Source organism: Carassius auratus, chromosome 17 (genome assembly GCF_003368295.1).
Source record: "Carassius auratus strain Wakin chromosome 17, ASM336829v1, whole genome shotgun sequence".
NCBI lineage: Eukaryota > Metazoa > Chordata > Actinopteri > Cypriniformes > Cyprinidae > Carassius > Carassius auratus.
In genome coordinates this window covers 22,408,909-22,436,516 of record NC_039259.1, presented here as the reverse complement: position 1 = coordinate 22,436,516, position 27,608 = coordinate 22,408,909, and the positions used below count along the sequence as shown (strand labels likewise).

The window sequence follows — 27,608 nt, the reverse complement described above, 5'->3', positions numbered from 1 at the left end:
CTATAAAAACATTTGTTGCTAAATTCAAACATAAATTTAATATTAATATAATATATAGAATTAAAAAAAATCTTAAGAGACCTTAATGGTTCTAAAAAGGCTCCATTTATTTATTAAAATATTGTAGAATCAGTTATAAAAACTAAGAAACAAAACAAACAAAAAAAATCTCAAAACATATTAAAGTATATATTATACACTATTATATATAATGATTACTATACCACTCTCTTTCTCCATAAATATACATAAAAAGGTTAATGGTTGTTAAAACGCTACATTTAAATGCATTAAAAACTTAAAAATATATGCAAAATGACATTTAGACATTATACATGTTGTTGTATTTAAACTAACACTTAAACCTCAACTATAAACAACAAACTTAATCAAATGATTAAAAAGAATCCCTGTCAGTGTGATTTAACTTCAGTTTGCTTCATGTTGACATACTTTCTTTTGTATTTTTTGTGTATTTTTCTTTTCACGAGACATGAGTTTAATATTTGACCAAACACCAGCAGATGAAAGTCCCTTCATCTATGATCCGGACCATGATGATCATAAATCATGTGAAGGTCCCCGAGCACGCCTGCTGGAAGAGGTAATTAAAAGAGTAACAGGAGACAAAGCTGTGTTTGAGGAGAACAGGGAGAGATTTCCAGAGCAACCGGCCGATGGGAGGCTCTTAAAAATAATAAGACGCGATTCCCAGAAGATCTGAACACAGAGCTGTGATGCAGCACTGCTTCTGCAAAACAACAGTCGTTTATTAGTGTCTTCTGCACAGATGTCACTGCTGGAGAAGTGGGTTATTTGCTTCTTTAAATAAATCCAGATGGACTGAGCAAGTAAATCAACTTCCTCAAAATTATTAATTAGTGAAGTGTGATTAGCTCCGCCTCCTTGATTTAACCAAACAGAGAGAGGCTGGAAAATAATTATGAACAATCAATAGAAACGAAATATCTACATAAAAACTAAGAAATGATTCATGCATAGTGTGTTTTGCTGAAAATCATGTAAAATAAAGCTAAAAAAAATGTCAGTACACACACACACATCTAGAATTAAATAGAGATTTTAAAATATTTTACATATAAAAATATTATTACATTTATATTTAAATATAATATTCAAATAAATAAAATAAAAATTAAAAGATTGTATAAAAACATTGTTTTCAAAATATCAAAAATATTAAATGCTCATTTAAATGTTAATAATAATAATAATATATATAATTATATAACACTTTATATATATGTAGACACACAAGCACACACACATAAAAATATCGTCTCCGATTATAAAAAAAAAGAATAAAAAAAAATATATATAAAATAAATTTTACAACACTGCAAAAGATTTATTCTTAATGTAAATGTTGACTGGCATTAAAACTCAAATATTATGACATTTAAAGGTAATAAGCTTAATTTAAATTTTATTAAGATTTCTTTTTTTTTATTTTAATAAAGAAACCTTTAATTTAAAACTAAATCTTAGTAAAAGGTATTTTTTACAGGTAGATATTGTTGGTATAAATTCATAAATCAGGTTCGTGTTGGGTATAATTTGAGTGCATTTTAATATTCTGTCCAGTGAAATCAGTGCAAGCATCACAGTACAGTTTTTATATTTAACATTCATTTCAAAACCAAATGAACACGAGATACTTAACGTGACGATATAAAACTCAACCATTAGTCACTTAAAACCTCAAACCTTCATCAGAAATACAGAAACGTTATGAAGATGAACATCAGCACGATCATCATTTATTGCCATTTATAATAAACTACCGAGTGCTGAACTAGCCGGACCAAATAAACCTGTAACTAAAACACGTTTATGTCGTAAACATCCTGCGGTCTTTTGTAAAACTAAACAATTTAGACCTTAACAGTCCTTCATCTTTAAACTGGTTTAATACTTTTCAGTTCAGTCTTTCAAAATAAAGTGCTAAGTAACATACTTGAACCATCCACACCAAACCCCACGACACATGTGCTTATGAAGAATATTATATGAGGCTTATATGAGTTATGATGAGGAGGACTAGACTAGGTGAAGTCAGTTAGCGCGCTGGTGACGTCTAAATGCACTCTGTGTCTATGGGTTTGTTCCACATTCAAGTCGTTTGTAGTGCGTTCAGACTGAAATCCATCCGAGCTTTGGGTTTAGTGTGCGCTGAAGCATTAACAATCTTCACCTACGAGAAGATGAACGAAGCAGGACAACCACAGCCAGCGTTTACAGCGTTCTGCATCCGATGAAACAAACACAATCAGACAGAAACTAAAGCAAGGGATGGGGTCGGGCTGCGCTTTGATTAGGTTTGAGCCAGATGTGAGTGACATCATTTCCCATCTAAACCACTTTCCCGTTCTCTCTGGCCTGAAAAAAAAAAGAAGAGAAATAGTAAAATAAATATAAATATTTCAACATTTTAACAGTATACACACATTTATATACATACATACTCAGACATTTATTGTATATATGTATGTATATATACATAATTTTACAGTGAGATACTACAATAGTAATTTTTACATTTTTATTTGGTTATAATAATAATAATATATGCTATTATTATTAACTAAAAAGCATTAAAAAATTTATTTTTTTCTTAGTTATTCAGTATTTTTTATATTTTTATTTGGTAACAATAATAATTGTAGTAGCTTTTTTTTTGTTTTTATTAGTTTTTTATTTTATTTTTAATATTTACAATATTAAAATATTTGTAAATAATTTAAAATGTTAAAAAATAAATAAAAAAAAACGTGGATAAAAGCGTTTGCCAATTGCATAAAATGTAATTTTTTATTTTATTTATTACTTTATTTTTTTATATATAATAAAAACCCCTTAATTCTTCACACATTTAATGTAAAACTCTAATAAGACAGCAATAAATATTATTATTATAATTTGAGCAGTAATTGTTCTTAAATACTTTTTACAGTAAAATAATATACATTTATTTAGTAATTTTTATATAGTTCTATATTAGTCATAATAATCATTATTATTATTTTATAACCACATATACAAAAACCTTGACCTTGACAAATAAGCATACCAAGCTGGAATTGTCTTTTAAATGCATTTTAAATCGGAATTTTTGCAGAAAAATCCCAGTTAATTCCCAAATTGTGCAGTCCTAGAAATACCAGAAATGGATGTAGTGTTGCATTTCAACACTTTAACACTGATGTAAGCGTGCTCTATACGTGGTAGGACGAGTAAGTGGCCTGGTTCGATGTATAGTGCTGCTTTGTGGGGTATTTGAGCAGCACTTCAGCTGGATCCTGTGAGAGGTTTACTGCAGCACACTCACCACATCAGCGCTGGAGCCGTGGACGGGAAGAGATCCAGCATCCAGCTCCAGCACAGACAGACTCGAGTCCATCAGCTCCTCTGCCAGAGAGAGAACACACACACACACACACACACACACGCACACACACACAAACACACACGCTCAGTGTAAACACACAAACCCTCAAAACCTGCTGCACATCACAATCATTTCAGTTTATAACAGAGTGCATTAGTGCAACCAACTTTTCAGTGTTGCTGGATCCTGAACAAAAAAAAACCCTTTAGAAAATTTGAAAAATAAAATATAAGTTAATAGTAAAATAGAAAATACACATAAAAGGAAAATATCCAAATATAAATAATCTCTCTCTCTCTCTCTCTCTCTCTCTCTCTCTATATATATATATCTATCTATAATTTTATTTAAATAATACTTAACACAGTTTCTGAATAATTTTATCCATATATATCCCATATTGATAAAAAAAATAAATAAATTACAAAATATTACCAACTTTAATTTAAGCATTACAAGATGCAAAACATATGTAAAATAAAATTTAATTTTTATTTTACATGGAATATTTCAATAGTAATTTTGCTTGATTTTAATAAAAAAAAAAAAAAAAAAAAATAAAATATATATATATATATATATATATATATATATATATATATTAAATAATAATAATAATAATATACAACATTACAAACTTTAATTTGGAGCAGACAAGTATTTGAAAATCAGACCAAGAGACAGATTCAAGACTTAATGCTTTAGAGAGGCAAAGAACTACAATCCCATGATGCATTGCAAACTACATGATTGAATAATAATAATAAAAAAAGTAAATTTTAAGTTACTGATTATATCTGTAGAAACAATATATTTTGTTACAAAATACAAAATAATACAAACATCACTGGCAGTCCTTCATGGGAGGGGGCGGAGCTATTTAACTCACTGAGACTGACTGGAGGAACTTTCTGTACAGCATTATGGGTAATGTAGTTTTCACCACAAACTCTGAAACTGATGTTCTCGTACCGTTCCCTCTGTTTGAGCAGCTCTTGCTGTGTTGGTTCTTGTCCGGTTCTTCCAGTTTTATCTCCTCTGGGACACGTTCGCCGTCGTCTCGCGCCAGTGTTTGTCTGTCGTCTTCTACACGGCCGTTCTTGACCTGTGAAGTCGTTTCTGTGCCATTCTTCACATGGTTTTCAGAAAACCGGACCCTTTTCTCAATGCCCTTGAGAGTGGATTCTGTAGAAACGTGTTCGTTCTGCTCTGCCGTCCCATCGGGGGTCTTTACTTCTTCACATGCACGTGGCTTTGTGTTTTCATCGTCAGTCTCTGGATGGACGTTCTCCACCTCAGGAGCACAAAGAGCGTCGAGTTCCTCTAAAAACTCCTGCAAACTGCTCTCTGGATGCACCTGGCATATATCGAACATTAGAAAGGGCTTCACTTTAACCTCAAACTTAGGGAATTTCATTAAAACCTCAAGTAGTTACCCCAAAAACCAAAATCAATATATTTACGACATATTTTAAAGCCTACCTTTAAAACGGTTAATATATTATATCGTGCAAATATGTTCATGAAAAGCTTAAAAAAAAAAAAGAATAAATAGATAAAATAAATAGAATTTGAATCTTACATTTAGGATTATTAATATATTTTGTTACATTCTTTTTTTAATTAAAATTTGGAGATTTTTTTATAAAATAAGTAAAATAAAAAAATACCCCGGATATAGTATTTTTTTCATAAAAAATAAGCGTATTTTATTCCATCTTTATTGTTTTTTATGAATATCATGTTAAGAAGTTTATTGCATCAAATGGTGAAAATTGTATGCATAAATAAAAAAAACCATTTTAATCCCAAATTCAAAACTGCAGTAGTAGTATTATTATTAATAATAATAATAATAATAAAAATCACCTGTAAATGCTCCTCCTGCTCTTTAGCATCCCACCTATGAAAGCAAAACCAAGAAATGATTTGCAATCTGAAGTTCAAAACACTTCTTCGTTATAATACAGTAAACATATATTAATTTACTATTAAAAATGGTAATTGTTTGAAAGAAATGTTTTAGTATCAAAGATACCGTGATATTACTATTGAAGATATTATGTTGTTTCTTAATGCATTTTTATTAGTTATTATTTAAATAAAATTAATTTGTCATATTATTGATAATAATTAATTCTATTTAATGATACCAATTATAATTAACGTTTTATTTTAAAATGTAATTAAATGTAACATGATACAATGTAATATTAAGATTACATTAAAATAATTTAATATTTTATTTTTATTTGTAAACATATATATATATATATATATAAACAGATAACACTGTATTTTTAGTCAGTGGTTTTAGATGACATTATAAGATCTTTAATAAAAATACATAACGGATTAAGAATTGAATAATATCTTTATCTTAGATCAGAAAATCAAAGGTCTGGTGTGTAAAGAGTTAATGAACATCCATTTACTGTATAATAAGGATCTGCTTTAAACATAATAAGATTTGAAAAGTCAAATTATGAGCGGTCATGTGACCAGATGATTCTGTGGTTGAACATTAAAGGCAGTGGAAATGCACAAAACCATAAAGAGCATTTCCCATCATCCTCTGAGGGGGCGTAAATGTAAGACATAATGGCTTTGAGGTCAAATGTGGCGTGATGTTACTGTAAACCATCAGTTTACCTCCTGGCTCGCCCCGTCAGACGCTCTTTCCCCTGGGCTTTACTGCGCACCACTGGAACACACTTCCTCTTCCTGTCTGACGCCTGCTGTCCACCTACAACAACACAAACACACAAACACACACTGCAGAACAGGATTTAATTCATTCCTGTTAACTCTTGATCGTTTCAGATTTTCATAAAAGCTTCAATTTTAATATTTATATATATAACTTAATATTTTTAATATGGTTTAATTTACCTTTTTTATATTTAACTAAAAGCTATATTTTACATAATGTTTTTTATTTTTATATTAGTTCCCAAAGCACACAAATAATTAAATATTTGTATATTTTATATTTTAAATGTAATACCTTTATACTTAGAATATCTTTTTGAAATACAATGTAAAATTTTTATATAAGCTTTTAATTAAATTAAAGCTTTAATTTTATTTTTTTCATAATTTAATATTTTCATATGGTTTAATTTACAATTTTTATATTTAATTAAACTATATTTTATATAAAATGTTATATTTTTATATAAGCTTTCAAAAAACAGAGCTACAATTTGTATTAAATATTTGTATATTAAATATTTTAAATGTAATACCCTTATATTTAAAACATTTATTTTGGTAGCCTCCAATTAAAATTGATATGCAACATCTTATATTTAATTTAATTATTTGATATATATATATATATATATATATATATATATATATATATATATATATATATATATATTTATATATATATATATATATATATACACACACACACACCCACACACAAACACACACACATAAAAGTTTGTATTTTATATATCTTTTAAAATAAGTTAAAATATTAGTATTTTAAACGTGACATGCTAGAAACAGTGTTATTAAGGTTAGCTAAAAGCTAAACTAATGTCATAAAACTAATTTAGAACATTTAGAATTTTAAAATAGTTACTTAACCTGATGCATTAAAAAAAATAACTAAATCAAATCTATATGCACATTAAAAAAAATTAAAAACAACTAAATTACTAAAACTTTACAATTAAAATGAAAACAGAAAATATAAAAGTGCACATGGAAAGAGAATAATTGTATTTGCTATTGCACAATTTATGTTTTAGTTATTCATAACTTCTTTTCCATGTTTATTTTTAATATCAACCCACGATTTTAATGCATATTTGAACATCTAAGCATTAAATGTGCTGCTAATTAACATGATTTTTTTTAATGTTCACCTTGACTTAAGAGTTCGAGGTTTTTCGCACCTGTGGACGCTTCTGCTCTCATATTTCCTCTTCTGGCGTTTCGACCTCCTTTAATCAGATATAATTAACAAATAGACACAATCCACACACAAAGCACAAGCAGACTTTATGAAGACAGCGCTCAATATAAGATCTGTAACAGTGAATTGATTCTGCTCTTCCTCTGTATGTGCTCACCTCTGTCTGATGTTCCTCCGGGTTCCTCTTCGGAGAACCTACAATAAAACACATGGGACAGAACACGCAGACGCAGCTGAACATCCTCGCTTCACTGTTCAGAAACATTCACAACTAACCATGCAAGCTGTTTTCAATTCAGTGATCGGTCAAAACTGATTCGAGATCCCATGATTTCACCGTGACACAGATTGTTCTTAGAAACCTTAGAAACGTTTTATTATTATATTTTCTGATCTGTATCTGTAGCATATAAAATCTAATTCTAAAAAGCTACTAGATAAGAGAAATACAAATAGATAAATAAAAAGTCTGGGACACAGTTTATCCAAAAATTTAAAGAGAGAAGAAATACTATTATATTACTATATTATGATCTGTTTAAAGAAAGCTTTTCGTTGATTTCTTTGCAATGCGACTTATATATATATAATTTTATTTAAATTAAAATTTAATCGTTTATTTTTTATATATATATAAAATATTACGTTTTAATTTAAATATAATTATATAATTGTATTTAAATAAAAAATGAATATATATATATATATATATATATATATATACACACACACACACACACACACACACACACACACATATATATAATTATAGATATACATTTAATCAGTTTTTACTATATAATTATACACACAATTAAATAATGAATAAGATATAGTTGTATATAGTTATATATATATATATATATATATATATGTTTAATCAAACTTTATTTTTTATTATACACACACAATTAGATAATAAGATTTATTTTACTTTAAAATGAAATTGATTTGAATATATATATATATATATATATATATAATAAAATTGTATTTTAAATTAAAAACAAATATATATATATATATTATATATAAAACATGTTTTTTTCTTTTTTTTTTTATATGATAATCTTTTCTTTCTTCATCTGGAGTAAAGTATCAGTTGAACACAGAGATGATATTTTGTGACGTTGTGATTGTTCTGCTCTCTCGTACAGGACGTTCACTGATCCTGTGTGTTTCTATCTTCTACCTCCCACAAAACCTCCGTCCCTGAAGTGTCTCTAGTGCTCGGAAACCGTCCCAAATAAGGCAAGGCATTCAAAGCACCCTAAAAATAACCCCCTCTCCCTTCCACTCAATAGTGCTCATTTCTTCCAGAAGAACCCATCTGAAAGACTTCCAGACACAGCTTAACACTTGCTTGTGGTACTGTATGTTCAGGTTTAATGATGATGACAGCATCTCTACTTCACTACACACACAAAACACTAGATTATAAACTAATTACCACTAACATCTTTTCAGTTTAACGTTAAAACATTTTTGACGTCTCAGTTCAGGGAAGTTAAACACTGATATGTTTGCTTGAGCAGCCCGATATATCAGTTTCTGACTCAACCAATCACGTGGGTTTGGGGGGCGGAGCTACATATCATTATGCAAATCCATTTGGCTGTACTCCCAGTGGAGAAATTACATGCAGAAAATTAAACAGTGCATCACAAAACAGCTTTCAAAACCCATTTTACTTTTATTATATAATTTTGGAGAATTTAAAATATTTATATAAAAAAAAGGGTGGCTGAAAACATCAGTAAAAGTAATTTAAGGATAATTTTTGGTTTTTACATTTTTATTTTATTTGCTTTTTATTTTAAACATTTTATAATAAAAAGGATGTCTAAATCAACAAAATTATGCTTTGAATTATAATAATTACAATTTTATAAAAATAAAAGCATTTTTTTTCTGTAAAGGACGACATTATTATTATTATTATAAAAGTTAACTTTAATGTACAACAGTAATATTTTTCTGTCATAATTTCTATGACAAAACAAAACAAGTCAATTTTAATTTCATGCTGACTTTAACAAATTAATATTAAGGATCATCATTAGTAATAGCACTGATTAAATGCTTTTTATTAATCAAAAAAACATTTTCATACTTTAACAATCAATTTGATTATCTGAGCAATTTTAATAAATGCATTACGAAAAGATGATTATTTAGACAAAATCAATTTGCATCTATTTGATTTCGTTTAAATAATTAAGGTTTTTAAACTTTAGCATGATTTTTGAGTGCATTAAAATCTGACCTGTTTTATTTATACCTGACGGACAAATACGCATCACATTAAATTTATTAGATTATGTTAATTCTGATAAATCCAATTAGATGGAATTAAAATACAAAAATATTAAACATATGGCTTAATCCCCCTACATATTAAATGACTTCCACTTCAATCAAGAAAATATTTTTTTAAATGTGCATTTTTAGATTTGATGCACATATTGATCCAATTATTTTATGTATTATTTTTTTTTTATGCAATATCCCAAGATTTAAATAAAAATGCATGGATGGAAACACAGATAATGTCTAAATAGCTCTTAATTTCAACCAGCATTAACAGCTAAACATTATTGTTATAACACAATCCTTCACTTATGAATTTATGAAGCATTTCATTCAGGAGACAGAGAAGAAGCAGGCCACTGTGATTCAAACAGCTGGGGTTTATATATGTGTGAGGCAGTTAAACATGCAGAGAACGAACAAACCAAAGAAGAAGTCAAACTAAAGGTTAGTTGCTCTCAGAATCAGGTTCTCAGGCGTGTGGCTTACATCAGATGGGTCTTCTCCATGTCCCAGGCTCTCCTCCACTGGCCTTCAGCGGTCTTGTGTCGAGCCACACGCTCGCGGTCGATCTCCTCGCGCTCCTTCTTCCACCGCAGATACTCCAGCTGCTCTTCTTGGGATGAGACCAGGTTCAGGTCAGCGACGGCCTGTGTGACCTGCCAGATCACTTGAGCGTCAAACACAGAGCAGGATCTGGAGTCTATGTGTCATCATCTACTGTGACGTACTGCGCGGCTGAACACAAGCCACTCCACTTTAACAACAATATGATCGGTGGCATGCATCCGAGCATCTCTTGTGTTTAATATAAGTAGATGTTCAGACAGAGAGTGTGTGGAGACGCTCACCGGGACCACAGACAAGTCCTCACATCGACTCCATCGATCTGCGTCGTCCTGAACAAACACACAATAATGAGACCCAGCAAAAGACTGGAACAGACTTCAAGATGAAGATTCTGACCGTTAAAACAAAAATCCTCATTAATATACCGTATTTTCCGGACTCTAAGTCGCACTTTTTTTTCATAGTTTGGCTGGTCCTGCGACTTATATTCAGGTGCGACTTATTTATCAAAATTAATTTGACATGAACCAAGAGAAATGAACCAAGAGAAAACATTACCGTCTCCAGCCGCCAGAGGGCGCTCTATGTTGCTCAGTTCTCCTGTAGTCTACACTGAAAACATAGAGCGCCCTCTGGCGGCTGGAGACGGTAATGTTTTCTCTTGGTTCTTGGTTCTAAATAAGTGCGACTTATATATGTTTTTTTCCTCATCATGACGTATTTTTGGACTGATGTGACTTATACTCAGGTGCGACTTATAGTCCGAAAAATACGGTAAATATATAAATATAAAAATAGATATATATTATATATACATATACACACAGTAAATGTGCGGTTTACTATAATGCATATTTAGTAAAAAGCAACATATATATATACATATATAATCTTAATCATCTCTCTCTCTCTCTCTCTCTCTCTCTCTCTATATATATATAGGGGTCCCTATAATAATTTTTTTTTTTCATTTTTTCATTTTTTTTCCTCTCCTTTTTAAAGTTTAAAATTAAATTTTAATAATCAAAAGAAATGTTATTTTTTTTCTCTATCCATTTTTTTCTGGATTCTGTTTTAATGTTTAAAATGTAATTTTAATGATCAAAAGAAATGTATTTCTTTTTCTCTCTGTCCGTTTTTATATTTCTTGACTCTGTTTAAATGGTTAAAATTGAACTGTAATGCTTAAAATCACACAACTTGTAAATAAATAAAAAAAAGTTTAACAAATGAATTTTTTTTAGAGACCTAAATTTTTTTTTTTTTTACCAAATTTCCATTTTAATGTATTTTCTGTATTTCATTTTAATACTTTAATAATCAAACAGCATGTGTAATTAACTGAAACTATATAAACACTTTCATTCATTAGAGTCTTATATGATTTTTTGCTTCAGAAGGAATTCATTGTTGTGCATTGAGATTTTTCTAATAATAAAATGAAGGCATAAAACATTAACATTTCTACATGGCAGGTGGATTGGTGTAACAAGCCGTCTATTTATTTCAGTAAAAAGGCTTTTCTGTAGACTGGAAGAGACACACTGCCCTCAGGTGGATGAACAGAAGTAGTACACTCAATGTTTAACATCCTGCAAGCTTTGTTCAGTAAAGTTCAATAATGTAAACATGAATAGCAACCAACCATATCATTAAATAAATAATAATAATAATAATAATATAAAAAAAATCTAAACATCAAGTTTGTTAAATTCAAAAAAGTTAAAGGAAAACAAATAAATATTACATTAAAAACACACTTAAAATATTTACATCAAAATAAAAAAAATTTGTTTAAGTTGAGGAACTAAAAATAAAATATAAATGTAAATTTAAAACAGAAATATAAAGATTAAAAATCATACAAAATTATATAAATAAAGCTTTATTTTTTTTATTGAAAAAATTTAAGGAATCTAAAAGATATATATATATATATATATTATAAAAATATTTAATATAAGTTATTTAATATATAATATAACTTATAATATAAGTTATTTAATATTTTATATATAATTTTAATTAAAATATAAATTCATAGATAGATATAATATATATAATATAGATGTATGTAAAAATAAAAATGAAAACCCTCAAATCAGTAAAACTAATAATTTAAATAAAATAAGTTGAAGTACTAAGCTTTCGAAAACTAAAAGGAAAACACACAAAAAAAAAAACCTGTCCTAACAACAATACAGCAACACGAGTGTTCTGACGAGTGTTGTTAACGTTAATTAAAACTATATAAAAAATTCTAAACTAAGTGAAAGTTACTGAAAAGAATGACCTGAATTACAACACGCTTACTTTGAAGTTCTTAAATGACTAAAACTAATAAAAACAAATGATAAATATAAAAGAGAAGAAAATAAAAACTAAACAAACTAAAATTTAAATGAAAACTGAATCCATAAAAACTAAATCTAATTAAGATTAGAGTGAATTTATAACAGCTGAGTGACTAAAACTACTTTAGCTGTTATAAATTCACAGTAAACCACGGCTTCATGGGACTTACTGCTTTAATAAAACAGTTATATACATAGTAAGGTTTAACAGAATAAAACAGAGCAAATAAAGTGTAATGATATTAATAAAAGCAGTATTCTTCCACCAAACAATGTAGCTCCTCAGAAACAGCTGTGGGTGTTACAAAGTGGTTGCCGAGCAACAAACAGAAGTAAACAAAGGTGAATGTTACTTTGTAACGTTAATGCCTCAGCCAATCAGAATCAAGGAGCGGAACTCTCTGTTTCATACTGTTGTTTTATAATAAGTATTTCTTGTTGAATTGGTATTTTAGATTTTGTGTTTTCATTTTTCTTTCAGTTTTACTTGCCATTTTTATTTGTTTTTGAGGTTTATTATCTTTATAGTTTCTCATATTTTTTTTATCACAGTTTTAGCCTTAAAAAAATTTAGTTAACGTTTTATTTTTAGTATGGAAGTTTTTTTTTTTTTGAATATTCCTTTTTTTTATACTTGAGTTTTAGACTTGATAGTTTTTAATGTTTTACAGAAGTGTTTTTTTTTTTTTTATAAAATTAGCACTCATTCAGCAAGGACACATTCAATTGATTAAAATAGACAGTACAAACATTTATTATATATATATATATATATATATATATATATATATATATATATATATATATTATTTTTTTATTTTATTTTAAAGTCTCATTTTATTTAGTTCTACTTTAAGTAAGGTTCATCAAGGGATGCATTAAAAATTACATCCAAATTGACACTCAAAGACATTTACAATGTTACAAAAGATTTGTATTTCAAATAAAAGCTGTTCTTTGAACTTTCTATTCCTCCAATAATCATAAAAGATGTATGACGGTTTTCACAAAAATATTAAAAAGCAAAGCTGCAATGTTTCTTGAGCAGTAAATCAGTATATTATTCTGATCTCTGAAGATCACGTGACACTGAAGACTGGAGGAATGATATAATAAATCCTGCTGTATATGATACAGACACGTCTGCTCACCTGCGGGACTCTCTGTCTTCCTCGTGTGTTGTTGGACTTCAGCTCTTCCTCAGCACAGGACTTCATCCTCGCTGGACTCACGGGACGGTTCCTGTCCTTTCTTTCACCGAACACCCTCTTCTCCTGAAACAACATGATAAAACACTCTCTAACAGCGCTGAAATTCATGCTTTCGGTTAAATTGTGTCTGACATAAGTTGCTGACGACAACCTTCAAAGTTGGGCTGCATGAAAATTCGATTTCAACTTAAAATGTGATTCATTTTCTGTGCTTGCTTGTAAGGCTGCACAAATTTTACAATTTGTTATTGTATTTCTATAAAATCTATAATAATAAACGTTTTTAATATGATTATTATTATTATTACTACATTTAAAATAAAATAAGAAATAAACACTACAGCATTTGTTCACACATTTATGAATGTGTATATATATATATATATATATATATATATATATATATATATATATATATATATATATATATAGATTTATAAATATTTATAGTTTTTAAGTTTTTATTTTGCAGAATCTCTTTTTTTCTTTACATCAATTTAAACTAAATTAATATTGGAAAGGTTGCCTTGGCATGTAGTTCCACTAATATACTTTTTATATTTTATTTAAGTCAAATTTTATATTTTATTTTAGTTTTATTTTAAGTAGGGATTTCGTTATAAAAAATAATTAAATAAATAAATAAATACATTTAAATTAACTTAATATTTTTATAAATATTTTTATATTTTATTTCATACAAAACAACATTTCTCAAAATAAAACTAAAAATGACATAAAAAGTAATTAAAACTTTACAGACAGATTTAAATAAATAAATAAATAGAAATGACAAAAACATCAAAATTATTAAAAATGAAAAAACAAAAACAGGGAAAAAATAAAAATATTAAATATTAAAATAAAAAAATTATACACATACTAAAATAATGTTGATTTCACTATTTAATACTATTTAAGAAAAATACAACAGTAACAGTGTAAAAGTAAAATAACAATACTAATATTTATGGCTATAATAATTTACTTTTTTTCAGTTTTAAATCATTAAGCTTTTATTTTGGCAGAAAAGCAAAAAGAGCCTTTAAAGCTTCTCTTTTGTTGACAAAGTACTTCTCATGCACTCACCATTACACTTTTATTTGGATTAATAGCTCAGCCCCAGTTCAAAAACAGAACAGATTGCATGACATCATTCAAGTGAATCAAAGGGAGAAAATGGGACTTTCCCATAACGAGCAGTTTATTAAATAAAAAAGATTCCTGATCTGCAGAAGGTTTGAATGGAGTCTCACAGGACAAAAGCAGTCAGTGAGGAAGAGGAAGATTGATTGAGTCTCACGGTGATGTTTCCTGATGCTGTGACGAGCAGCTGTCGTCTCTTTCCTCTCCCGATGCTGAAGACGCTGGATCCCGGACTCTTCTCCTTCTCTCGGTCTCTCAGTCCTCCGGGTCCCGAGCGCTCGGTCACCACACGCTGATCCTGAACACAACAAACACATCATTGATCTTCTCCTCATTGAGTTCACTTCAGGTTCCTGCAGGACAGAGCTACTTCAGCGACTCTCAAACTGTTTGACTCAAAGGTCCTCCCTTGAGTACTTATAATATACTTTTATAGTTTTTATCATTATTATAAATTCGTTTTCATTTATATTTTCTGTTTTTATTTTAACATTTTTAAAATTTTATTTACATTTTTCTACATAATGTCAAACTAAATTAAGATGAGAAATGTAGCTAGTTGAAATTAAAATATTTTTCTTCTTCTTTTTTTTTAAATATATTTTAGGTTATGGACTTTTTTATGGTTCTATTTTTAGTTAAGTGTAATACCTGCCCATAAAAACATTTAAAAGGCCCCATGACTTTTCTATTCATTTGCGATTTATTTTGATAGGGACTAAAGATAATAATTTTTAAAACTATATAAACTATTATTACAATTTCTACATGATTCAATGCTTTAGAGCTTGGCATAAATAGATTAAAACGAGATGGAAAAGTCATGTAAATTAATAAATTTCATAAGTCTAAAAATCACATTTTCGAAATAAATGCAGATTTTTCAAGATGGTGGGAATCTTGGTTTTTAAATAAAACCAGTTATTGAGGGGGTGAATTAAAATTAAAATGTCTTGATATTTTCTTTTTGTCTAAATTATTTTAAGTCATCGTGAGGTCCACGGTTTTAGATGTCAAATCACATTTCCTTCAAAATATAAATGTTCACTTTGTACAACAGAAACGTTTTAAAAGCAGCAGTAAACAGGAACATGAAAGTATAATGTTGCAAAATTCACCAATTTTAAAAAAAAAAAAAATATTTCAGCTGTAAACCTGCTCTACAACAGACTTTTTTCAGCTCAATGTTGATTCAGTTAACATCTATAAAAGTGTCCATGTGGCAAAACCCATCAATTATTATTACAGTAAATGAATTCAATTGTAAAGCAGCTCTACAGAAGCTGAAGATATTATTCAGCTCAATTCAATAACATGTTGATGTTGCAAATATAAAGTTAGGAAAATATATATTGACTATTATTTAGAGAAAATATATTTAAATGGAGGTGTATTTAATGAAAGTACTACACTAAGTATAACAACGAAACCATCACTAGCTTTGTTAAGCACCAACCCGGGACTAAACAAAAATATAGCATTTTGATCATTATTTTAAAATAAAAACTAAATATATATAATAATAAAAATCATGTATAATGATAAAAGATGAAGAAATATAATCTGCAAAATAATATAAAAGGAAAATAATATAATACATTTTATATAACTGTAAAAATCACATTTCTAATATTTATAGCTATATATATATATATATATATAAAGACCTGATTTTTTTTTTATATGCTTGCTAAACAATTGTTAAACTTGTTACACTTAAAAATTACACTTGTTAAAATTACAAATGACCTGCTTCTTGCGTCAGATCAAGGCTGCATCTCATTTCTAGTCTTACTTGATCTTAGTGCTGCGTTCGACACCATAGATCATGACATACTCATAGATCGATTACAAAACTATACAGGTATTCAAGGGCAGGCTCTAAGATGGTTTAGATCCTACCTGTCCGATCGCTACCATTTTGTTTATTTAAATGAGGAGTCCTCTCGTTCATCACGAGTAAAATATGGAGTGCCACAAGGATCCGTCCTAGGTCCCCTTCTATTTTCAGTATACATGTTGCCGCTTGGTAATATTATTAGAAAATACAGGATTAGTTTCCAATGTTATGCTGATGATATATGTCAACGAGACCAGATGAAACTTTTTAAAGTTAAAATTAACAAAATTAATTTATTAATTAAAAATTATTTTTTTAACTAACAGAGCGTGTTAAAAATGTAAAAAAAAATGGATGACTAATAATTTTCTCCTATTAAATTCAGATAAGACCGAGATATTACTTATTGGAACAAAAAACAGTAGTTGCTAACCATGAAACAACATACTAACAACTAACAAATATTGCTACTTACTATGCAATCAGTTTATAATTGCTGTTAATAATGTTCATCGTCTGGTTGTCTATGTTTCGTATTAATTTTTTTTGCACATAAACTACATATGCACATAAACCAGTCACCACTTATAAGCTACTACTAAATATTGTAAAAACTACATTTTCTGTAAAGTTGCTTTGCAATGAATTGTATTGTTAAAAGCGCTATACAAACAAACTTGAATTGAAATAAATTGAATATAAATTGCTGTTAAACTGTATGACATCCATTATTTGGCTCCGATTCCTAAAAATGTTTGTCTGTGCAGGAATAAAGCAGCTCACGTTGGAGGATTTGTTGATGCTGATGGTCAGATCATCCGTCTTTCCCTTCCTGCTGCGGAGTGACATTCCTTCCTGTTCCGCACGCTTCTTATCCTCCTCCACTTCCTGCAGAACATCACAAAACTCAGCAAGGCAAACACGCAGAGCTTTTTCGGTGGAATCTTTGATCTTGAATACATAAATGATTTCTGAATGAGGTTTTGTGAAGGTTTTCACCTGGTAGCGTTTCATAAGTGCTTCGTTTTTCTTCCGTAAGGCCTCGATCTTTTTATCCAGCTCTGCGTCCTTCTGTTCCTTCTTCATCATCATCATCTCTGTGGGACTCTGAACAGTTTACGAACATGTCAACATCACATACACAAACACAATAATCCGAACAACCTGTGCAACATCGCATAGATCATGTCTAACAGCAGGGTTTCTGTTATTTACTGCGTCTCACACGGTAAAATAAACTCTTTCTACACAAACAGCAGCGTAATGGTCTTTCTTTGCCCAGAATTACATAATCCAAATCTAACAAAAATAAAGCTGGATTTATGTTTGGTGAATGTATATAAAATGCTAGAGACCCAGAAGAAAGGGTTCAGGATGGAAACTGAGAAACAAATGGCGTGTAAGTAGTTGCACAGCAGTCAATCGACTGTTTACATGTTTCTTTAACAGTGCATGGATTGTGCATCTAACTGCACACGGACGCGCCATTATTAGCATCAGCTGCTACGAGCGGAAACATGATCTCAGAGCATTAAACTCCTCATGCCATGTCAGCTGCTTCAGGAGATCTGAATTTCACATGTGACCGTGATTTCGAAGAGTGTCACTCAAAACACGCTCAATAACCTCAAGATTTTGACTATAAAAAAAGACCTGTAACTCTAGCTTGCTCTATTCTTTTTCTATTCTATCGGTTTTCTTTTTATTTATTTTATTATTTAAAAGTCTGAGCTACGTGTACTGCATTTAAAATACTGTAAGTGAGATTTGTTATAGCACTTCTATATCATTGCTCTTTTGTTGTTTTTAATTGCTTCCATTGCTTTGGATAAAAGTGTCTGCTAAATGACTAAATGTAAAAATTATTACAATAATAATAACTATTGCTATTATTTAATTATTACCACTACTAAAAAAATAAATAAAAAGACTAAACAAAAAATATTACTACTCTACTATTTTCTTGTAAAATAAAAATAACATAATAAAAATCATTAACAATAAAGAAAATTAACTATAATACATATACATTGACTATAAATTAAAATAAACATAATATAGTCATTTTATATAACTGTAAAAATAACAATACTAATATTTATTGCTGAAAACAGAAAAATAAATATTACAATAATAATTATTATTATTGCTGCTTTTACATTATTACCACTACTAAATAAAAATATAAACAAAAATATTACTATTCTAATATGTTTTGTAAAATAAAAATAACATAAAAATAATTAAAAATAAAGAAAATTAACTATAATATGTATACATTAACTAATATAAAAGAAACATAGTATAATTTTATGTAACTGTTAAAATCTAAATACTAATATTTATTGCTGAAAACAGAAAAAAAAAGATTTCATAGGATTCTGAAATTTTTTTACTTTTATGAGTTTCATAATTTATATTATTTCATAATTTTAATTAGGAATAATGTTTGATTAGCAAAAAAAAAAAAACCTATTCAAACATTAAAATTATAAATTAAAAAAAAAATTAGGCAGAAAAAAAGTGATCGACAGAAAATGAAAATGGAAACAAATAATACATAATAAAAACTTAATCCAGAAAAAAAGGTAACAAAACAAAAAACTAAATTTGTGGAAAAACTAAGGCCCTAAATAAACATTTCTAAAATAACAATCATGTTAACATAGAGTTTAAATGCACAGCCACAAACTTTGATTAATGCAGCTCGGCCTGCATGAACATTATGTCTAAGAGAAACGTTTAGCACAGCATCCTATTCACTGTGTCAGTAAACCAGGCATCGAACCAAACGTCAAGATCCCCCTTTATCTGTGGATTATTTGAGACAAAGAAAGCTGGAGCGCCTACGGTGTGAAAACCTGACTGACTCCAGGCCAGCGCGACTCCCACACCGAGTAAATTTGGATCTAAAGAGATCTGAGAGAGAACAGAGTCAGATTTCAGCTGGAAACAGAGATTCCTCGAGGTCGAGAGATGCTTTTATACCAGCAAACCCCTGCAGATCACAGACTCACGGCTGGCATCCTCTAACAAAACACTCAATCATATTTTGAGCTGCTAAAACAAGCATCTCTATAACTAGTGCTCATTACATCACCAGAACAAGCATTTAGTCACTGCACTTAAATGTGTGCACGCTTTTAAAGTGACAGCACACATCAGATGATGTGCTACAAGCGTGCAAAACAATATGAAAAGTAATGAATATTCAGTGCAAAATACTGTAAGTGTTTGTTTAAACTGTGCTTTCATTCATATGTGCATCAGCATTCTCTAAATATCTGTAAACAGGACATTTTTTCTTGCTTTTGCTCAAAAGTCTTAAGCACTACGCAGACAAAAAACTCATTGTGGGAGCTGACCATAATAAACAACCATTTGACTTGCTTTTTTCTGTGGGACATGAAAGCAAGAAATGTGTAAGTGGATGGTGACTTTTCATGAAAAGCTTCATCCTGAAGCCGTGTGGTTGTTCTTGTAAGCCATTATTCACACAGAATGATTTAGGAACTACAGGGAAAAGGGGTTTTCAGTGAATAACTACTTAAACATCAGTCTGATCCTCTCATAAAGCATCACAGGACTTCAGGAGACTCTGAATATAAATTGCAGGTCACTTTAAGTTGTTTATGTATCGCGTGGAAAACAAGACTTAAAGGAATAGTTCACCCAAAAGTATTAATTTGCTGAAAATGTGTTCACCTTCAGGCCAACAGGATGAGTTTGTTTCTTCATCAGATTTGGAGAAATGTAGTATTCAATCAGTGTCTCATCAATGGATGCTCTGCAGTGAATGGGTGCCGTCAGAACGAGAGTCCAAACAAGTAATCCACAGCACTCCAGTCCATCAGTGAACATCTGGAGAAGACAAAAGCTGATACAAATCCAGCATTAAGTCGTTTTTAGTTAAAATATAAGTCCATAATACATAACAACGCTTCGTCCAGTGAAAAAGTGCATCTCGTGTTGTCTCTCACATCTGTGCAGATTTCTCTCCTGATTCAGACCAGAACACTTTTTCACTGGAGGAAGTGTTATTATGGATTATTAACTCATATTTTAACTAAAAATGTCTAAATGCTTGCTTTTGTCTTCTCCAGATGTTCACTGATGGACTGGAGCGCTGTGGATTATTGTGATGTTTTTATCAGACTCTCGTTCTGACGGCACCCATTCACTGCAGAGCATCCATTGATGAGACACTGATGCAATGTTACATTTCTCCAAACCTGATGAAGAAACACACTCATCCTGATCTGGGATGGCCAGAGGCTGAAGACATTCTCAGCAAATTACCATTTTCAGCTGAACATTTCCGTTAAGCATTCTTCAAAATATCTCCCTTTGAGTTCAACGCAAAAAGGAGAGCTGAACGATTCCTTTTTAAAAGCATCTGAAGCGTTTACGTTTTGAAGGGAAGTGCGCACAGAACTCACAGAGACTTGGGTTGTCAGGGGACCAAAACAACGCTCGCAGAGGAACAAACACACAGAGGAAAACCAGTCGTGAATCATCAGTGCTGCAAAAGGACAGAGAGCATTCCAGCGGCCGCTTCCCACTCATCCGTACGGATCACAAGTCAAATATCCTAACACATCGCCTCTAACTATCAGCTGACGGATGCCTCGTTGTTCCGGGGAGGGTAAGACAAAAGCACGCTCAGATACCATCCTCATCCGGACTGCTGCGAAAGGAACGAGCGGGATCCGGAGAAGAGCAAAGCTGGGAGAAAAAGCCAGTGGAAGAACGAGAGAACGAGAAACAGTGGCACTCACAGCTCTGTTCATGTCAGCAGGGAAATCTGGGATCCTTGCAAGCGGCAGGCAGCCGACGCGGCTCGGGGAAGAAGCGCATGGAGTCCCGAAACATGCCTTGATTACAAAAACACCAGCTGGGCCGCGAGCCAAGATCCCTGGAGGCAAAGAAGAGCCCCGCCGCCGCTCGCCCGTACGGCCCAGCCCCCCTCTCTCTCTCTCTCTCTAAAGCTCTTGCTCATAGTTAAAATTACCCCTCACACCCCCACCCATGTGTGCAGTCATACCCCTCTACAAATCACATCCATTCACTCCACAACTCTCAATAAGAGATTTATAATATAAAGTATTCATTTTAAAGAACGACATTTTGAAATCTGTATGTTTATGAACTCATTGAACTTTTAGAAGAAACTCAATTTCACACTCTCAAAAGTTTATTTACAAGAATATTTCGGACTCTCGTGTTGTTTAATAGGACAGGGCTGAGAAGATAATTAAATCATAAAAATACTAAATAAATTAAAAATAATAGCTTAAATAAATGGATAAATGAAAAAAAAATAAAAAGAGAGTAAATGACTTAAAAACTAAATAAAATCTAAATTAATCACTTTCTAAAAAAATGTAATTATAATAATTAAATCATAAAAATACTAAATAAATAAAATAATAGCTTAAATAAATGGATAAATAAAAAAAATAAAAAGAGAGTAAATGACTTAAAAACTAAATAAAATCTAAATTAATCACTTTCTAAAAAAATAATAATAATTAAATCATAAAAATACTAAATAAATAAAAATAATAGCTTAAATAAATGGATAAATAAAAAAATAAAAAGAGAGTAAATGACTTAAAAACTAAATCAAATCTAAATTAATCACTTTCTAAAAAAATTAAATTATAATAATTAAATCATAAAAATACAAAAAAAAATAATAGCTTAAATAAATGGATAAATAAAATAAAATAAAAAGAGAGTAAATGACTTAAAAACTAAATAAATTAAATCAAAATTAAACACTTTTTTTTTTTGAGATACCGAATTTTTAATTTTCCTAAGCTGTTAGTCATAACCCTCAGAAAAAAAACCTTGAAGTATTTCAGTTTGTGTGCAATGAATCTACAATATAAGAAAGTAATTTTTTCAATTAATTAAATGACAAAAAATAAAGACCTTTTCCAAGATATTCAAATTTTCTGAGATGCACCTGTATTTTGTTCAAAAACCCATAGGACAGCGTTGATTAATACATATTACAGAATTAAACAATAAAAAAGTGAACTAGATAAAACACTTTCTAAAAAAAAAAAATGCATGTCATGAATTTATATCAGAGAACCATGCAAGAAATACAAATGTGTTGATGAATTATTTAAATATTAAGTAAAAAACGTTAAATATAATATATAAATATATACCTGTGTATAGATAATTATTTTAAGTACTGTAAATATGATTGGCTCTGTGGTTTTCCTCTGTTAAGTCACTTTAGAATAGATAAATACTAAAGGTCTGGATACATGAATCAAAATGATTTTACAGTCTGAATAGATCTCAAACACTCACATCGTCCTCCAGCAGACAGTGTGTGTCTTCACAGAAGTCCATGAACATGAAGTGATGCTCCTGGTGTTGCATGATGATTCCTGGAAGCAGCAATGACAATTCATGTGTGTGTATATATGTTTCTAAACATATTAATGTACTATATTAATAACACTAAAAACACTGGATAGTTGTTACTACACGTGAATGGTTAAGACTGCTCAAGATTTTCCTGTATTTAAATAAAAAATGATTTTGTGTTCATCTGAAACATTTAATCTGGGATTGAGCTGAATTTCTTGTTTGTAAACTCAGCACTAAATCTGGTCGGTTTGGTAACTTCACAAACACGACTGTACTCCGTCAGGATTTTCTACTTTACATTTCTATGGCGGTTAGTTCATTAAAGGATAAAAATGATGTTTAGATGAGATAAAATAAGATAGACAAACCGGGTGGATGAGGATCGATCCGCTTACCTGCCATTCAGGTGAAAACACACCGAGGCCTGAGTCACTGACGTCACTGGGTTGGATTTGGCGCCACCTGCTGATTGGCGAGGAAAGCGTAAAGCCACGTGATCCGAGCTTCTTCTTCTTCTTCTTGGCGTTTAATGGCGCCAAAAATCTACTTTAAGGCGCATTACCGCCACCTACTGATTAGGAGTGTGGATCATGCTCATAATCTTCCCTAAATTCTGTTATATAATCATTTTTCCTTTAAATAACGCATTAAACACTGAACGTTTTTATCGCCTGATTTATTCCCCAAAATGTTAATCAAATTAAAATTGTCTTTATTTTCCTTGAGAACATCAATCAGGGCTGCGTTTCCCAAAAGCATCGTAAGCCTAAATTGATCGTAAAAACGATCGTACGATTGATCTTAATATTACGGTCTGTTTCCCAAAAGCATCGTAGCTTAAGTAGCACTTGAAAATCTTCGTAGATCTACGAGTGCTCTGGAGTAATCGTACATCCCCAAGTGCATTGTAAGAAGACAGATTTATGAGGACACCTGCAGGACAACCGGCAGATTACACTTTTATCTAGATTTAACACACTGCAACGCCAGTAATATAATAATATTTTGATTGTACTTTATTGTACACTTTATTGTACTCGTTTATTGTTTACATGAATTTATAAATGAAATAAATAAAAAGGGGAAAACAAGATGAAAAAAAACACATCTTTGTTTTTCTCTATCTCCTCTAAGAGGACATTAATTTCATCCTTTTGAAAGGTATCTTTTTTTTTCAGCCATTTTGTCAGTGTCTCCGCCTGTATGTAGGTGCTTTATATAGACTTGATTGTATTGATTGGTAATCCAAAACAGATGACAATTATTAGGTTAAACGTTCAGAATACGATTCCATATAAGGTTACATTTTAGAACTTCGCGAATGGACAGCGACTCCTAAGTAGCACGTAGAGCGCGTTCTCGCGCGTTCATGTTAAGTGCATTTTTGGGAAACGCTCGTGGAATTGCTGCGAGCGTTCGTAAGTTTGCACGTAGAAAACGCTCTTAAGAGCTAAGATACATCGTTATCGGGAAACCCGGCCCAGTATCTTTCTTTCCTTTCCGTATCTTGGACACTTCATTATAACATTTTCCTCCATATTACAATACTCATGTTTCCTCCATTTTCTGCTATTAAGAGCAGTATGACCAAATCTAAGCCTTGAGATGATATTTCCCTCCTGTCTATTTCATCCTGTTACTCTGTTCTTACCAATAATTATTTGAATACTATAAAACCATCTTCCTGTTCTTTCTTCTTCCCAATATTCCTGCCATGTATTCTTCACATGTTGCCTGATTGCATTTTCATTTTAATAGTTCTGTAAACAGAGAGAGACTTTTATTGTTTTCTTTACGTATTCTATTTTTCATTGTAAGGGTGTGACCATGGTATAACTTAAAACATGCAAGGCTTTCAGTTTTTTCCATCTTTACCTGTACAAAAGTTGTCTTGCTTGATATTGCAAACTGGTAATTCTAATCATTTAATGCATCATATACCGTTTTACCGTTTACTGCATTTATTGTATACATGTGACGTCACCGTCAGCTGGAAGTGTAGCTCCGCCCACTGAGTGGCACAAGACTTGAGTGGCAGCTTTATAGTTTTCAGGGACAAATCTAAAATGAGAAAGCTTTGCGATTGTTTATGCTTTCTTTATGGGTAGTTTAGCTCAACTTGTAGAATGTCAGCGTGTGAAACCCGGTTTGTACAGATGTGCAGCAAATTAGGTCTGTGTTTGTGTGACCACACCTGAAACACAAAACTACACGTAGCTGGAAGGGAAACTATCTAGTGAATAGCTTGAGTGTCAAAAATGAGACCGCAGGTATGCTGCACTACGAGTCTATTGATAATGTCAAGATCTTTCAAGAATAAACCTGAAGCTCAGAATAATAGTAGCAAGGGCAAGTTCAAGCTCAAAGCGTTGCCCAACGTTTTGCTTGAACTACATGTTTCCTGGAAACGTTGTGCAATGGGGTTTGAGATACGTTTTCTCTTGTTAAGGGGATGCGTAAAAAAATTAATCTCAATCAGCAGCAACATGTATATAAACCACGTGGAATTAAAGAGACAGCTTGCACAATGTTATTAACATCAACATAAATTCACAAGAGAAAGTTTAAAAACGTTCTGCACCTTTTTGTCGGGGGTGAGTGCCGCTCAGGTGTAATGCTGACAGGACACGCCCCTATTGAACAGCCAATCAGATGTGAGGAGGAGTGTGAGGAGTTTAAGGAGTGACTCTGTGCACTTGTTATGTTGGCTTGGCAACAAGCCAACATACTGTTATTATGTTGGCTTGGCAACAAGCCAACATACTGTTATGCTATTTAAACTTCTTCTTTTTTTTCTTATTATTATTTTTCTGACAGAAATTCTGTACGCTACTCCTCCTAGGGCTTTAAAGCCACAAGCCCCAAACTCGGCAGACACCTGCGGGATAGAGCGGTGGTGTGTGCTATATCTTTTCAGAGTGATCAGACTTAAAGTTTTTTTTTTATTAATTTTTAAATGTCAAAATTCATTACCCATAGACTTACATTGTCTGAGAAAAATTGCGCCCCTACAGTTGCAATGACATTTAGGGGCGGATTCGGGTTTCGTTTCACTTTTAAACTGGTTAAAAATACTGCTGCTCAGCCCAGGCTGTCTACACGGAGCCGAGAACTAGCGAATTCATTCTTATTTAAGACCTTTTAAAAACGCGATTGCACGCAATCCACACGTTAGAACACACCAAGAGCTAAATTCAGATGTTTCTGAACTGTTTAAAGTAATAACATTATATATTCGCGGCAGCCAACTGCTCGCGAGCTGGCGATGTATTTCTCTGAACACTTGAAGTCCACAGAGAATTTACAGCCTTTCGCATTAAAACACTGCAGCCAAACGGCACAAAACAATTAGAATAATATATTATATGGTTTTAAAGTAGTTTTGGCCACTGTCACGCTGGTCTTAGCTGGTTTCTAACTGAATCATCATGCTGAACGTCACAGATGAGCTCGATGTATTCCTCTGAACACTTGAAGTACACATTTACAGCCTTTCACATTAAAACACTGCAGCGAAACGGCACAAAACAATTAGAAGAATATATTACACATATGAAAATGAGTGTTTATATGTTCTTGTGAGATTTCTCTGTCAGGCTTAACGTCGCAGCAATTGCTCAGCGTTGCATAACATGGTAAAGCAGGGAGCTACACTGAGACCAAAAGGGTCGCATGCATCACTGATTATTTTTGTACCTACTTATGTGTCATGCTATGATTTAATATGACCATTTATTAAAACAGAAATGTGTATTTTAAGAATACGTTTTATAACGTGCTCCGAGCATTCAACACATCAAGTTGGCTTCAGCCCCGCGCTGCGGGAAACTGAACTGAGCAGCTGATGGCGCGTGTGCACGAGAGAGAGCCGCGCGTATCGCGGACAGGGACAGCAACACTGAACAGAGCTGTCGTTCAGGACGTTCACTTCCTCCTGGACCTGAACGAACAAATTCAAATCGCAGTTTAAATAAACAGAAAAAAGAGCGAAAAGCAAAAGAGCTAAATTCAGCAGCGCGGTGTTGTTCAGGGAGCAAGCAGAGACGCGTCTCAAAGTCTTCTTGCTTTTGTACCGACAACAAATACATACAAAATATGTCGAAATACCCGTGTTGGAAAGTGTGTTCGAATAAGTATGTGGTTATGTCTTAAGTGAAAGTAAAGATTTGCAAAAAAAAAATCGGATGTGTATCATCATAATGGATGCGTTTGTCTCTTAAAGGGACCGCGCCTAATTTACTAGCTCTGCTGTCAGAGTCTTTAATGTATGAAAATGAAAGTAAATCACTCACTGCTCTTGACTGAATTACCTTGTAGTACAAGAATTTATCCAAAGTCAATCCAAAAATAAGATAGAATTGTTTTACTAGTGGGTGCAGGCCACTAGTTCATTTATGTAAGTGAGTATGGCAAAATAGTTATCTGTGAAATATTATACCCACTA

At 31.2% G+C, this 27,608-nt stretch overlaps 1 protein-coding gene across 3 annotated transcripts; it reads right to left on the bottom strand.

Annotated features, from left to right (window-relative positions):
* Positions 1-1,567: 1,567 nt before the first annotated feature.
* LOC113117616 (coiled-coil domain-containing protein 9B-like) lies at positions 1,568-23,645 on the bottom strand. Of its 3 annotated transcripts, none has more exons than XM_026286405.1 (15): positions 23,560-23,645; positions 23,102-23,181; positions 17,771-17,878; positions 17,555-17,659; positions 15,089-15,229; positions 13,726-13,848; positions 10,502-10,549; positions 10,140-10,309; positions 7,498-7,535; positions 7,291-7,368; positions 6,062-6,155; positions 5,279-5,312; positions 4,382-4,766; positions 3,350-3,429; positions 1,568-2,400 (listed from the first exon to the last, which is right to left on the bottom strand). In XM_026286405.1, exons 1-15 carry the CDS (start codon positions 23,564-23,566, stop codon positions 2,374-2,376), a joined length of 1,518 nt encoding a protein of 505 aa, XP_026142190.1. In that variant the 5' UTR covers positions 23,567-23,645; the 3' UTR covers positions 1,568-2,373. The 3 variants fall into 3 exon arrangements, with proteins under 3 accessions (XP_026142190.1, XP_026142188.1, XP_026142191.1); XM_026286403.1 differs by having other exon boundaries at positions 23,533-23,578; XM_026286406.1 differs by having other exon boundaries at positions 7,321-7,368; positions 23,533-23,578.
* Between the last annotated feature and the right edge of the window lie 3,963 nt (positions 23,646-27,608).